Genomic DNA, 15,762 nt, shown 5'->3' with positions numbered 1-15,762 from the left:
TAACTCCCTATATATACATACTGCAGCGGGTAGAGTTGATGGATGTAAAACAATGAAGAAAATAGACATTGATTTTATTCTTCCTGTGGTACCAAGAAAGGATCTTCACTATGACAAGAGTTTACGAAGAGTGGAAATGGGAGAGTGCACGTGGGAAAACCAAAAAAACCCACCCTCCCACCACAGCTGCTCACCACATGGCACATGCGAAGCCCTACGTGCCCCACTGCCGGGGCTTTTGCACAGCACGTCCCCAGTGTGGCCAGGGAACTACTAACTCTATGCATCAGCATTTTCAATTAGTTTTTTTCCCCCCACTCAGAGATGATAACTAAGAAGGGATTTAAAAACATCACTTGGCATCCGATATGCTGATGGGTGAGTCGTCTTCAGTTTCCAGCACTGCCTAATTATCACTGTCTCAGCACAGGCCCAGGGATGCACAAGCATAAAGCAGCTAATATACTGTAACCTGTTATCCTGAGGTGGCTTGTTTATAAGTCAAAGCCTCTGACTTGTTTTCCTAAAGGCACCTTAATACCCCACATACCTCTGCCCATTTATCTTTCACATGGTACAGCCATCATTTCTCAAAATATCTTCTCTTACAACAATCCTGATTCATTATTCTGAGGATTGTACCAGGGCATTCATTAAACCTGCTTTTATTTATTTCTCCCTGGGAATTTCTCAATATATGCCTTGACCAAAAGCAGAGTGACTGTAAATAGAAGCCTTTAATAAGAAGACATAAACAAACTCTGACAGATTCAGTACAGCTCAGTAATTTTCCATGATGGCCCATGGGAGGATGACACTGCAATTGAAAAAATACTGCAAGCAGCTCAAGCTCTCCTCCAATTCCGTATTTCAGTTTCTATGGAGACAACCCATTGCCTGAGTGATGCCAAGTTTGTCATTATATGTTGAAGTAACCAAAAGGATGACCACTAAACACTCACAGTCTGCTTGGTCTTCACTAATACAAAACTGGACTTGGGAGAAAAAAAACCCAGAACAAAACAATCAGAAAGAAAGTAAAAATTGCAGCTTGACTATATGAGCACTGTCAGTCTATAAGACTAGTCATTTCAGTTATCACACTGTCCATTAATAAAATTCATGGGTCCCCCAATGCTGTTATGGATTTGGGGAGAACAAGAGTCGCTCAGAACAACAAAGAACTGGAAAAATTTATTTTCATCATTATGTTAGCCCCAGAATTCAACTGAAAACTTAAAGTGCCCACAGTAGATCCTTGAAATTATCACATCATTTGCAGGGAAAAAGGAATAACCTTACCCTTTTTCTATATGAAAAGTGATTTGATTCATTGATTCCTGTGCTTCTCCTGTACATAAATCTAGCACTACTGAGTACCACGATAATGAGCAGGTGTCCAAGATGTAGCTGTGTTTTATCTAAAGCAGCCACTCAGTCTGGCATTTTTTGAAAGACAGTTTTACATGCTAAACCTTGACTATTTCTCTCATTCACTGAACTATTACAAGAGGTGTTGAAAGTTAAGCCTTTAACTGAACACTTGCAAGAAAAAAATTTTACTTTGTAAAATATGTAACTTGCAAAAAATTTTAAATCTATTTTAATTTTTGTAATGTTTAATTTTCAATTACATTCTAGGTCTTGAACATATCATAGAAAATTTAATGAAAAATCTATTTTCAAACAAATAAAAATAGCAGGATAAGTAAAAGTAATCCAGAAACCAAGTCAGGGGGCTGCATGTTTCTATGCAAATTTCTAGAACCATAATCGTGATGACCTTTAAAAGTCCCTTCCAACCCAAACTAGTCTATAAACCATTAATACATCAAAATACCGCATGGACAAACACTCAAGATTATTCTTGTCCATTCCACCCTATGCACTGTCTCTACTTCAGTTAATGTAGTAAGTACTCTGACCCCACACTCTCTGACCGTCTAACATTATCCACTGTCCTCTCACTTCAAATGACATCTTTCACTCTTGCACTACCCAATTATCAGTCTCTTCCCACCGCCCAACTCCAGCCAACTATTTTTCATCTCTCAAATGCCAATGTCTTATTCATGCCCTCCAGCTATTTGCACTCCTCTTCCACATTCTCCTTCTCCTATCAACTCTCAAGACCCCATCCTCCCCCACTGAGATTTTAATTAAAAATTCGTTCTTTCCATTCCTACTCTTCTTTGAGTATTTCTGTCTTGACAACCCAGTTCCCTAAATTCCCCAACTTGCCAGGTTGAACCTTCTCAGGTTTCCCATGTCAGCTATTCACTTGACCTGGCATCTCCCCTTTGCTCACTATTACATTGACCAGAGGGTTTCTCCTTCCAGTCCCAGTTTTCAGCTCTGCCCCTGCTAATCCTAGTTTTCACATCTGCTTCTCAGCTGTAGTGGCTGTCCTCTAGGCATTTGAACTGGATGATTCCTCTTCCATAGGACTCACACACCAACACAACATTTGCTGAAAGCAGACGAGAAGCAGCTCTCTGCATTCAGTTTTGATAGTGCTAGTATTCTGGGTGCTCTCAGGATTCACTAAGCCCCAACTTCAATCTCAGAACTGTCTGAGCTTTTTCCCAAAATAATTTCAGCCCAAGACAGACATCTGGCATGCAGGTTTTCAGGCCATTATTAAAAAATACGAATCTAGTTTTTAAAAAACTAAAACCAGAATTTGAAAATTGAACGTGTCAGACAAGCAAAGAAAAAAAAAGACAATTACAAAATCCACAAATATTAAACAAACAAACAAAAATAATCATGGTGTGATGTGTGTATGTGAATGACCAGACAATACAAATAAAAAAAGTTTCCAATTCTTCTTGAGGTTAAGCTTCAAAAGTTAACATAATCTTAATTCTGCACCTTTGTATGTTTCAGTAGTATACATGGCAACATGAAGGATGAGCATGTATATCACATAAAATCACTATGAAAGTTTCTAATTTAAAGATTAACTTAGCAAGGTGGCATGCTCTTCCTCAATACCCATGTAAATCATGTATATTCAAAATAGATAAAGAGAACTGCAGAATTAAAACTTACTCTTAATAATTCATGCAAAGACCTAGAGACAATCAATCAATACATGTACAACACACAGTGCCCTTCTACCACCCCTTTACTTTGTTATTAATGTTACCTTTCTTCCTTATCCAAAGTTTTCTTCTCTGCAGAACTAATCTTTTTCGGTGGTACAGGAGGTGTCACTTTTCTGCATATCTCTTCAATTATACGTTTATTCAATCTGCTCTGTACAGCAGCTTTCAACAAAATTCTTTCTACTGCTGTCATTCCATCACCGTGAGAGTATCTTGGAATTTCAGGGTGGATTAAAACATCCACATCATCCAACCATGGAGGATAGTAAGAGTTTTGCTTTCCTGAGAGTTTGTGATGCAATTTAATCAGCAAGGACAGTATACTTTCCTTGACTTCTAGAATGGCTGTGGTTAACTGTGGAGTTGCACCGGGTGCTGACCATTTCATTGACGTTTTGGGCCGAACCACTTGATTTGCCTCACTGGTGTTCCGATTGATGATCTCCTGAAATTTCTTCCTACGTTCTGCGACCAAACTGAACACTTGAGCTGTCCCCGAGTTCTTGGGAAAAAAATTACAATGTTTAATTTTCAAAAATACAAGTATAAACAACACACATTTATAAAGCCATAGTAAAAATTTTAAGCTAGGAGGAAAAGCACAGAACATTTTAAGTTTCCTCTCTCCTTCCAAAACCTACTGAAATTTGGTATAGCAAAATACTAAGCCTGCATTCGTATTTTTATACAAAGCTGTTATACATAGCTGCATAAAAAGCCAAGTACAAAATGAGAATACTATCCATACCAAAACAACTAACAACGGGCTTTGCTCCAGTGAAACTTAGAATTCTGTTCTCCAAGTAATATTTCCTCATTTTCTTCTGGAATATTCATAACTTCAGGATCTTTATGTCATTTAAATGTCTTCAATAAAATCTATTGAGCACTGTTGCACAATGTAATTCATAATCCCACAAAGGTGAGCCCACATATCACCATGGGTGTTGTCCATTTTGTGTGGATTTATTAGCTGAGATCCACAAGCCACATACCCATATTTGCAAGCAGAGCTTGCTCTTCAGGACACATAAGCATAGTTATGTTAATGACACAGCCCATTCAGATGTTTCTATTCTGTGCTACCCTTGCTTTCGATACATGGAAGCAACTCTCATGTAGTAAATCCATAGCAGAAAGATGTTCCCTGAATATTTTGAATATGAATTCAGAACGCTTGAATATCTTACCCTCTCCTTCTAAGAAGGCTAGGCAGCCAAGAGATACCAAATATTTCAGAGATCAAATATAAAAATGGGATTCTGACAGTTACCTCACCTACCTTCTTTATGTTTTAATCTATTCCATCTCACCTGCCTACTTTAAATTTCAATCTATTCTTCTAACATCAACATGCAAAAGAAACTTCCATTGTGTTTCACCACGTGACATACAGTAATCTGAAGTCCTGCATACAGAAGATACAAAGGCAATCCTGACACAGAGATTATGTTGTCTACCAGCCACGAATATTTCAGGATCCCACTATCTACATACTCATTTTCACAAAAAACCTAAATAAACCTGCCATTAATAATTTCAAATGCACTTTCAATGTAAGGTTAAACTTACCTAGATTTGAGAAAGCTAAGACTACGTTATTAAATGTTAGTAGTATCTTGGCAAGACATAACAGGCCTAAACACAAAGCTCAAGCGATAAGCTATCAATGATGTTTGGTATTTGACAGAAAGCTGTTATTTCAAAATACATATTAAAAATGTAAGGATATTTCATTCCTTAAAAGTCTACTACCTAAAATTATGATCAAGAATATGAAAAAAGCATGAGTCCTTGCAATATGAATTAAAAAGAAATTCAGGAAAATTAGATTTCACTGAATGTTAAGGTGAGCACAATTAAAGCCATGTTGCTAGTTAATTGCTTAGGAGAACAAACTGCACACAGATCTACCTCTCTCTGGAGGCTCTTCCGCCTTGAACTCTGGTAGATTGAGGACAAAAAAAGTCATTAAATACATCATTTGGAAGGAGGTATCATTTGAAATAACTTTTATTTCTGTTAACTGTACACTTTGGAAGGATTACTCAAGAAAAAAAAAATCCTAAGTAATTAATAAAACCAGTAGAAAAATAATCTTAACAAAAAAAGCCCAAACTGGCAATAATAAACCAATCTAGGAAAAGGACTAGTATTTGTATATACTTACTTGTGATGAAGCTAAACCATCAGAACTTGTACTTGCAGGTGGTTCCCTCTTCACCTCTGGAGCAGTTTCTGGTGCTCTTACTCTGACATAGTTAATGAAGTGACGCATGTTAGAAACCAAGTTACTACCTGGAAACCAGCTATCATGGCACCGCTCCTGTCCACCGGCAGATTCCTAAAACAATAAAAAAAAAAACATTATACCTCTCTTATGTTTTACAATAATTTACGTTGCTTTCATAACTGTATTACAGAGGCCATAATCTCTCTACGAGATAAGAACAATATGTCAAATAGTATGTACCTCACGAAAGCTGATACACCTCTTAAAAATCATGGTATGACTGATGCCTACAGTGAGGACTACAGGTCTGATAATACATAAATGTACACATTTAATTTGAATATAATCAAACACAGCCATCAGTGCTAACCAGCAGAAGTAAAAGGAACTATTCAGAGTTATCCGAAGCTGTACAATCTAAGATTAACACAAAAAATCCAAACTATACAGAAGTCAATCTCTGAAAAAAAAAGTGACAGATCCTTAGTCATATAAGCAATGTTAAACAGTAGGAAAAATTATGAAAGTCATACACCATATGGGAATATAGAACCATGAAAATAAGTTATTTATATTCAATTTCTCATCATAACATTTTAAAATTTTGATGTTAAAATTTTGGCTAATTCACATAGCTTAGAAGATACAGAGCTTTAGCAATAAAATGCTCAGTGATGAAGGTTTCAGCTGAAAATCTAGAAATTTAAGTGGGTTTTAGATTCAATCATTTAAATATTTTTTTTACCCAATTTCAAGTACTAATTTACAGAGTAGTACATATCTAACCAGTCTGTGTTGTCAGGTTACATATACAGAAACTGTTGAAAAACACAAGACACTATACTCCACAATAGTATATGGTTTTCTTTTTTTTTCCCCCTTAGTTGATCCCTGCTTAAGTAAATAAAGATGTTTTATTCTAATTCCTATGATAAAATTAGTAGTTTCTTTAAATTATATTGAATCATGAGACAATAATTTTATATTTTAATTAAAAAGCTGGTATTTATTCTTACCTCTTCATCTGACTCTTGTTCTGGAGAATTTTCCAACCCCAGCTCAATCAAATACAAAACCATACAAAGCACGTGTTCTGATAAATTCTGATGATCCATTAATATCTAGGCAGAAAAACAGACATACACATCTTAGAAGGTTTTATCTTCGATACTCTCACAATCCCTTTTACAAAAAAACCAAAAACCTGATGGACATCTCTAGTCTAAACTTGAAGGTAAAGAAAGTAGCCAGGAGTCTCATATGAAGAAGCTCAAGACAGTAAGCTACAAATCTGATCTCAAAGTATGACTGTCCAGGTTAGCCACACTAGGAAAAGTAGAAGGTCTTGAGCCACATATGTGATTTTTGCCTGTGGGTTTTTTGGTTTGGTGTTTTTTTCCCCCTTAATCACTGTGCTTGCAAGTGCTGTATCATGAGATACAAGTATCAGCTAAAAAGAAAAGACTAGACAGGCAGAACACTGTTACACTTGCTACCCTAGTGTATTGTTGGTAGACACTGAGCACCAATATCAGCATTGAAAATAGCTTTTGTTGCACAGTAACACTTTCAAAGTCCTATCACATGCATAAAAACACAGGAAAAAATTATTTTCAAGAGCAGTGAAATGCCTGTCCAAGTTCCTGGAATATCTACTCTGAAAGAGCAGCAAGTATTTTAAACTTCACTCTTATTATGACTGAATGCTCCAACAAAATACCTGATTAATGATTATGCTATAGGATTAAAAAAGAAGTTCCAAGTAGGCCAAGAATAGTAAGAGTAATAACATAATATATAACTCTCCAATAACAATAATGGAACACTACTCCAAAATAAGACATATAATTTTGGATGTGATGGATCAACAGGACTGTTGTGTTTAAAAGACAGGAAATCATTATTCCACTCAGCCTATTCAGACTTCAATGTATCTAAACTTACAAAGAGAGTGTTCTGGATGAGAGACTTTGGACTCTTCAGGTTTAATTTAATTTTTTTCTGAGATGATTAAAAATTAATTAAAGGTTTAGAAAAAAACTAACCTTTTAGCATCACTACAAAAGCAAAATTTAGTTCTATGCTCTTCCAGTCAAACAAACTTATACCTTAAAATTGTTTTTAGTTCAAGCTGCAATTTAACACCGAAGTGCCAGGTAAAGCTGCACAGATCCCACTACTATCAGCCTCGAGCAAAGAGCTGCACCCAGCCTTCCCTCAATTTGTCACATGATCAGGTCACCATAAGGCCTCATGAGGTCCTAGTCCTGTAAGTGATGCTTGGATAACTGGGAATGCCGGAAGGGTTAACAGGAATTTAGTCCACAACCATCTTCACATCATCTTTTTAAATTAGTAATAAATAACCTTATCTCTAAATTAATAGATGCCCACATCTTTCTTCTAACACAGCTTTCAATGCATTGATAGGAAGATCCAGTGCTGCTTAAAGTAAAAAAACAGGACAACTTTTCTCTTAACAATATTCTGACTTAAAGGGAAAATGGCAAGAACCTGCAAGTTACCAAAAAAGTGGATGAGAAAATAGGTTTAAAATTTCATTGCAGACAGGCTACTATAGAAATGAATATATTTAGAGTGTAGCCTAGTAAAGTTTTAAATACGACTTCATTTTGAATAGGACAAATTTCATAAGCAAATATACCCACTAGAAAGATCAGAGAGATAAAGTTCTTAAAACAAGTATTGTTTTACAAGAGCTTTTCTAAATTATGGTTGAGCAGCTGATTTAATCAAACCAAATCAAACTGGAGATTATAGAGACCATTTAATTAAAAAGGGCTCTCAGTATTATGTTAATACGAAAAGCTTATGCCATTGTACCAGTGAGAATCAAAAGTCATGTTGACTAACACTTCCGTAAAGTCAAATTGTAAAATGTAGTCTGCTGTTCTGCAGGCAGTCCCAAAAGTCAAGAGATATAAAGGCTGTCACGAATTGGCAAAACTTCACAAATAGACAAAACTTCATTTAAGCCAACCCATGGAATCAATCACTACATAATTTCTGCCATCCATAAATCTGGTCAAAACATGTTTGGCATTCCAGCTAAAACAACAACTCAGAAATTTTAAGATTCTCAAGATTTAAGTACTTGAAGCTTCTTCACGCAGTAAGAGCAAAAACAGCCACTCCTCCCGCCCCCCAAAAAATACAAGCAAGGTTAAACATACTGCACACAGCAGCTTCCCTGGCCAAAATCATGGAAAACCCTGGGAAACAAAGTACTGCCACTCCAGGCAAAGTTCTAGTCAGCTCTGGTGTGGGGCATGCCTGGTCTGGCGTTGACTTTCTCAGGACTTCAACAGCTAGCCAAGTAAAATAAAGAGCCACCGAACATGCACACAATGTAACTTTGCTGTGCCTACATTTTGGCTAAATTCAGACCCAGAATCTTGATAAAAGAACGTTTAAAAGATGGGAGAAGGAGATGTGTTTTGTCCTTGCTTCAGCCTTGGAAACTCATGCCAGAACAGGCATTCAGCATGAAAAATGTCAGCCATTGGTTTAATTGCAGCACGATAAGGAACTAGATGTCTGACAATGGAAAACCCTGACCAATTGCTAGATGTGTACTGAGCTTCCAAAAGGTATAGTTTCATCCAACAGTCTCTGCACACGATATTCAGTCCTACCCATAACAGGATGGGACATGTTACGGAGAAGAAAGAATTTGTAGTAAAATACTAAAAATTTTATATTTTACATTTTTAAAGTAGATTTTTGAAATTGACTAATTACACAGCAAAACCTACAGTTCAACTGAAGTCATTCATTTGTAAACAATACGAAGCTTCTCAAAAGCCCTTTTCTGACACAATGGTGAAATCTATTGAAAGAATTCAGGCAAAATCTTAAGTCTTCATTAATCTTAACGATATACTGATAACTTATACCATACCATTAGAGAAAGAAATCAGCTGAAACAACTCAGTGGGAGTAAGCATGGCTCTTTGTGAATACCACACAGTTATTACAATATTTAACAACAGATATTTTCTGTTCAACAGAAATTTAACAGTGTAACAAAACAAGAGCTTTAGGGAAGGTGGGAGCACTTTAAAAAGCGCAAAAGGTAACTCTGCCCAGGAAAAGCACATCAATCAAACCACTTTTTATAGTCCCTCATCTGCCTTTGCAGCACACTGCTTTGAAAGCAGTTTTCAAGTACAAAGACAGATTCAAAGTTGCATTTGCTGATGAATGTACTCTTCAAAAAGGATGCACTTCTCTTGAAGAGGGCAGCCAACTATCAAAGACAAAACCAAACACAATTTAAAGGCATCAAATAGTCCTGAAAAACAAGTGCTGCGACATTACAAAAGCCAGAACATATCTGCCAAGTGATGCCAGAAGCAACAGCAGTTATGAGACATATTTGCCATTGCGGATCTAAAGCCATCAAGGTTTGCTATATTTGAACATGCTGCTGATGCCTTAAAATTCTGCAGCAGGAGCCAAAGGAACACCACTCACACCACCACGCTCCCTGAAACCATCATGGCACAACAACTCAAATGGCAACTCTGATGGTTCCTTGACGTAGGGTGACAGCTCATGCACTTGGGTATCTGACTTTGTGTATGCATATATGAAATAATCATTCATGAAATAATGAAAATGGTAGAAAAACATCATCACAATAGATGTACATACATCATTGTTTTATACAAAAATAAAAATATTGTATGAACCCTCACTATGTTATATAATCTGTTAAAAAAAATCATGCTTCTAAGAAATACTCTTCTAAAAAAGTGGAAGTAAAACACTGGACTTAATGAGAATTATGACTGTACCTTGTAAAGAAGTGTGAACAGCACGATGTGCAAGGTTTTACAGTGTAAAAGCTTTATGAGACCTTTGTAACTTGGGTGTAGCGGTGTTCTCTTCTTGTAAGGAGGCCATGGGTTCCCAGGGAACTTACCACTTTGCTTTAAACTGTTAAAACAAGTGAAACTTATGTTAAACACCACAATAATGTAGACAACTGCCACTGTCATAGATAATTATCCTGCACTCTTTTTGTTTAGACCAACTTCAGAGTTGATGAGCATTTCTAAGCCATTTAATTTATTTAAGCAGCATTCTAAAAGACTGGAACGTATAAAAAACTAAATCCAGTCTCATTTTTCTGTGGATTACTACTGATTTAAATGACCTTTATTTATAAATGGATCTTTAATTAATGTTATGAATTTTAAAATTCCATTTTGATTCTAAGAGGCACATAGAAGCGATCGAAAACTTTGCACTTCAGCCAAATCCATGTTAATCAGACATCCAACATTGAAATCTCATGTCTGTAGGAATGGATTACAGGCAATACCAGGAAACATGAGGCATAATTAGCTATAGTTGACAGTACCAGTGCTATCATATCTACGAACTGAAGTGTTAAGTTCAACATGGACCCACATTTCTAATACTGAGCTGGAATCCAGTACAGTAGACAATGCAATTATTTCATAGGATAGTACCTTGCTCAAAATCACTTACAGTATATATTTATGATGACCCTTTCACTTAATGGAATGAGCAGAGGGGCAGAGGATTATTTCACCAAGTTTATTATAAAGGATTTTAAACTTTATTTTTACTCCCACAGTGTGAAATAAAAGACAATTAAATAAAATCAGCTGCAAACATTCTATCCCTTACAGCTTCTTAAGGGACAGAGTTAAGACAGAATCATCTTGCTTCTTAGAACTTGAGTGTCACAAATGTTTTTTCCTGTATTTAAACCATAATTTAATTCACACATGGTTTCTGTCATGAGTGAATACATAGAAAAAACCCAAATTATCTTCAATGTGATTTCAAAACACAGAACTCTGTAATACTGTGCTTCACATACCTAAATGTAAAATAAATGAAAATAGATACGGCTAGGTTTTTTTAAGTAATTTGTAAGTGATTTTTAAACATTAACTTCTATTAAGTATTTTATCTGTGATGACATTCACTACTTTGTGGCACTTTAAATCGATTCTTAAACATTTATGGAAGAGTAACAGACTAAGCTAACCAAAACCCTGATATACTGCCTGTAAATTTATAAACTATTTACTCAAGGACACATCTGGGGCCTGAAAACTTCAATAACATGGTTAGCATTACCAGACAGTGAAAACAAAAAAAATATTGTGCAATGAGTAACAATATGATGTTACATTTCTAAAAATGATCCAACTTACAATGCTGTATATCTGTCCATTGCAGACTGCACATCTCTACGGTAAACTGTTCGAAGTATTACCATGACAGGATCAAATTCCTTATCCCAGACTTCAGCTGTTGTTTAAAAGAAGTCACATGTTAAAATTCTCTTTGAAGACCTTTACAACTTATTCTACATTCTCTTCTTAACTAGCTTTAATTATGTAATTTTCTATTACATAACAATTATTTTGAGGCAAAGTACAGTGATTTTTACTAATTCTTACTAACTTACTATACTAATAATTACTACTACTTATCAAGATGGAATAATATTTTAAGTGAAATTTTGATTAGCTACAAACCAAAAAATCATCAATCTAGGCAATAGATCTTTTCTACTAAGTTTTATTTTACTGTCTTCTAGCTTTCTTTTCTGTTACATAGTAATTTATAACGTGGGATAAAACAGAAAAATCACATTTTTCTGATAAAATAACAGTTGTAACACACTCTGAGGAAAGTTAAAAAATTTCCAAATTAATTTCAAAAATCCAAGTAAATGTATTTATCCAAGTGTAACTATAGGAAGGCAGCCAAACTTTAAAAAAAAAATAAAAATCTTGGTTTGCTCTTTTTAATTTCTGAGTACATGTAAGAAAAGGTGTAAATTGTTTTTTACTTGGTACTTGATAAGCACAAGCCCTCTTGAAAATAGGAAGTAAAGGCTGCAGAGCAGTTAGCAAGTAGGTGATATTTAACTATTAATTGCAGTAAGCCAAACAACTAGAACACATTTTTTTGTTCAGTCTCAAAAATGGCCATGTTTCTTATCAAATAATATGTGTGGTCAAACCTTTACAAACATGCCTTATACATTATTTCGGCATTAAGATCTTAGTTATCTCTGTTTAATTTAGTAGCTCTAAAGTAACATCCGGAGTGGCTTTCCAGGGCAATCACAAACAGAAAAGTCTAAACAGACTGTAAAGATATCCCATTTAACTGCTACCTTTTTTTCTATTTACAAGTTATTAAAGAACAAAATTAAGTTTTCAACCTAAAGCCAAATTAAGATGTTCATTCTATTTATTGTTTGTAAGCGTTCAGCTCTCCTAATACAGCAATATGAAGGCAAGATGCAATGACCCCATCAAAGGAAGAAAAAGCCCAGTGGATACAGAATTTTAGCTCCATCAGCAGGCATAACACAACACAAGCACTTACAACATTCTTCAAAGTTGTTGTAACTTTGCCACAGGCAAAAGTGGGCAGCTTTACCACCCTTTTAGGATTAACTTTCCCCAGGCAGGAAGACAAGTGGTCAGTACTCCTATTAATCCCTACTAATGTCAACAGTTCTACAGATACCTTCATATGCTGCTAAGAGTAAACATGTAGCATAGTTTCCACTATGTGTGAAATATGTTCAAACTTAGCTTGTGAAAAAAACCAACTTTTTCTGGACAGAGTTTACTGTTGCAGTCTGAAACACAAATGAGGCTTGTTTGGTCTGCTAACGCACAATGAGGAAAAAGGAATATGTGAGGGAGCCATACACAGAATATTAGCAATGTACACACTGCTCATCTTCAGCCCACAAATCCAGAGAGAACTGGAAGAACTATTTCTTATTTTTGGAAGCTGGTTTTGTTTTGTTTTTTTTTTTAAAATGATGGTTGATGGAAGCAAAATCTGGGGCTTCTGCAATCATAAAGTAGATCTTTTTATCCCCCTTAATTTTAGTGAAACAATGGAATAGGGGGAACAGAGCTCAACATGACTTGTTTGAACTGCAACAGGCCACAAACTACAATCTTAAAAGTAACTGAACTATCACCGTTCTTTTTCAGAAACTATACAGCCTTATAAAGATCATTTACTTCAGTATTCATTGCTATAGACTAGATACTTAAAAAAACCTGTAAGACACAAAACCAGAGGTAAACTATGTTAAAAAAAGTACCAAAAACCCTCAAAACACTATAACCTAGTATTAGATTCCCTGAATTTTTTCCCTTCACGCTGCTACAAAGAAGACTAGCATGTCACAAGCTCCAGAAACCCAACAGAACAGAAGGAAATGCAGTTTACATAATATGAAAATAAAGTTCTTTTACCTATGTAGCATTAAGCTGCCTAATTACACTTCAAGGAACAAGAACAAACCAATTCCTGAAAATCTGGTTTCACAAAATTACTTCACTGGTTGTTAATTTGTATAAAGGTAAGAACTTCACTGACTCATCAATCTCCTAGTACAAAAACTAGCAAACAAGTTAGTAGAGTAGAAGTTCCTACATTAACAACAACAAAAAAAAAGTCCACAAAAGAACACAGCCTACAAACCAAATGGTTTCAAAACTGTCAAACCCCAACCTTGCCAGTTCTCAAGGGAGGTAAGCAGGGGAGGAAGGAGTTAATTCCTTTTCAGCTCTGCCATAAGCTGAAGTACAAGAGCTCACAAAGCATTTCAGATTCCTACAGGCTTATCTGCTCTGAGACAGGAAACAGTAATGGAACACTGAGTTCTTGAATTCTTCCTCTCCTTTGGTATACCAACACTGTGCTGAGCCCAATTTAGATGGCAAACTGGTCAGGGTAAGAAACTTCTCATTATCTCACTGTATGCATTGCAGAATTATAGAACATATTCTATAACTAGTCCAGCCTGAACTTTTTGTTCTAGACCATCACTATTGGCTGGGAAAAATGTTACAGGATACCAGGACAGTTAAACAATATAAAAGAAAGTATGATGCATCATGACATCATCTTTAATAATCAAAATGTGGAGAAGATCAAAGAAAATAATTTTGCAACTGGCACCTCACTAGTGCAAACAGTTCTAAACTCTACTGAGTGCACATCTGATTTTTTTAAAATCACATGAATGATTAAGTATGCAGATCAGTGAAATATAGATAACAATTTTTCAGTTCTCCATTCTTCCCTTGCTTTCAAAGGATACCTAATTTTCACTCATTTTACTCTAGATTAAAATTGGTTTTTTCAAAGACTATTAACACTCTTTAGCAATGCTCTTAAACATAAGCAATGTACAATAATGGAAAGGTCAAGTTTTGTGGGGTTATGGTGGTGTTAGGTTTGGGTTTTTTGTTTGGGGGGGGACAGTGGCGTGGGGCTTCTATCATTGTTTGCTGGGTTGTTTTTTGTTGTTTTATTTTTTTAAGGAAAAAAACTGTAGTTAAGCATCTTACCACTGAGTATGTTAGAAGAGGACACCATTTACCATACCTTTAGGTGTATACATTCCTTGTTGCATGGAACCTCCAGGTTCAAAAACAGGAGCTTTAAAATCAGCAACTGCTGACAAGACTGATTCAAAGCTTAAGCTTCCTGGAATAATACCACTTTTAGGATTGGGGTTTTCTGGAATGTAATGTTTGTGTTAAGGAAAGCAAAGTTAACTTAGTTGCAGGACACAGCATTTTACTTCCCTTTTGACATTTTCAATCACTCATTTCAGAAGCCACGTTTCAGCAGTGCTCTGTGTTTACCACAAGAGGTCTGTCTGCTCCAGCTGCTATGGAACAACAACTATTACTGAAGTGAACCAAAGCCTCCTTACTAGGACATTAAACTTTAAAGCAAGCCAATTGCTACATGGCTTGGCTCAAGAGGTAAGTATTAAATGAGAAATAAAAACGATCTGTCATGCATATAAAGTTTCTGTACTTGCCTTTATTTACTAACAATTTGGCTCTCTTCATAGCAAGAACATTTTGCATTTACAGGTAAGTGCAGAAAATGCAAGTGAATAGCTTGGGATTCATAAACACAGTAAGGAATTCTCCATCTTGGATTGGCTATTTCTCATTTTTGATAGCAATACTTAATTGACCTAGTGAGATTACCCAAAATCACAAGAAGCAGTTATAAATAAGGAAACTTCTGCTTAGTGGTTAAGTGATTGTTTATATAGATGATTCACTTGTTTCAAAGAGTTAAGTGATTCCCTGAAGTGAATTGCTTTAAGTGATTTACTTACTTTACATACTTTTTTAACATTGAGTTACTAGGTCATATCATAATAATTCTTACTACATTTTTGTAACTCTCAATCTCCTCCTTTTCTATCTTTATAAAATCCTAGTATTTTTGCTCAGTGCTTATCCCTGGATTACAATCTCTTTTGGGCAATCACCACAAGCTATTTAATTTGCGTACGCCTAATACACTGATAGGAGTAAACCCTGCATATTTGTATTCAACTAT

General features: G+C 35.6%; 1 protein-coding gene across 1 annotated transcript in view; it reads right to left on the bottom strand.

The window, feature by feature from the left end:
- The window catches only part of UBR3 (ubiquitin protein ligase E3 component n-recognin 3), a 115,990-nt gene that overhangs the window by 57,451 nt on the left and 42,777 nt on the right, over nucleotides 1-15,762 (bottom strand). The window contains 6 exon segments of the mRNA XM_037397335.1: nucleotides 3,152-3,612; nucleotides 5,281-5,454; nucleotides 6,360-6,464; nucleotides 10,164-10,305; nucleotides 11,562-11,658; nucleotides 14,782-14,923. Coding sequence (XP_037253232.1) covers nucleotides 3,152-3,612; nucleotides 5,281-5,454; nucleotides 6,360-6,464; nucleotides 10,164-10,305; nucleotides 11,562-11,658; nucleotides 14,782-14,923 — 1,121 coding nt within the window.

Source organism: Falco rusticolus, chromosome 8 (genome assembly GCF_015220075.1).
Source record: "Falco rusticolus isolate bFalRus1 chromosome 8, bFalRus1.pri, whole genome shotgun sequence".
NCBI classification, from domain to species: domain Eukaryota; kingdom Metazoa; phylum Chordata; class Aves; order Falconiformes; family Falconidae; genus Falco; species Falco rusticolus.
This window is presented reverse-complemented; position numbering and strand designations above follow the sequence as displayed.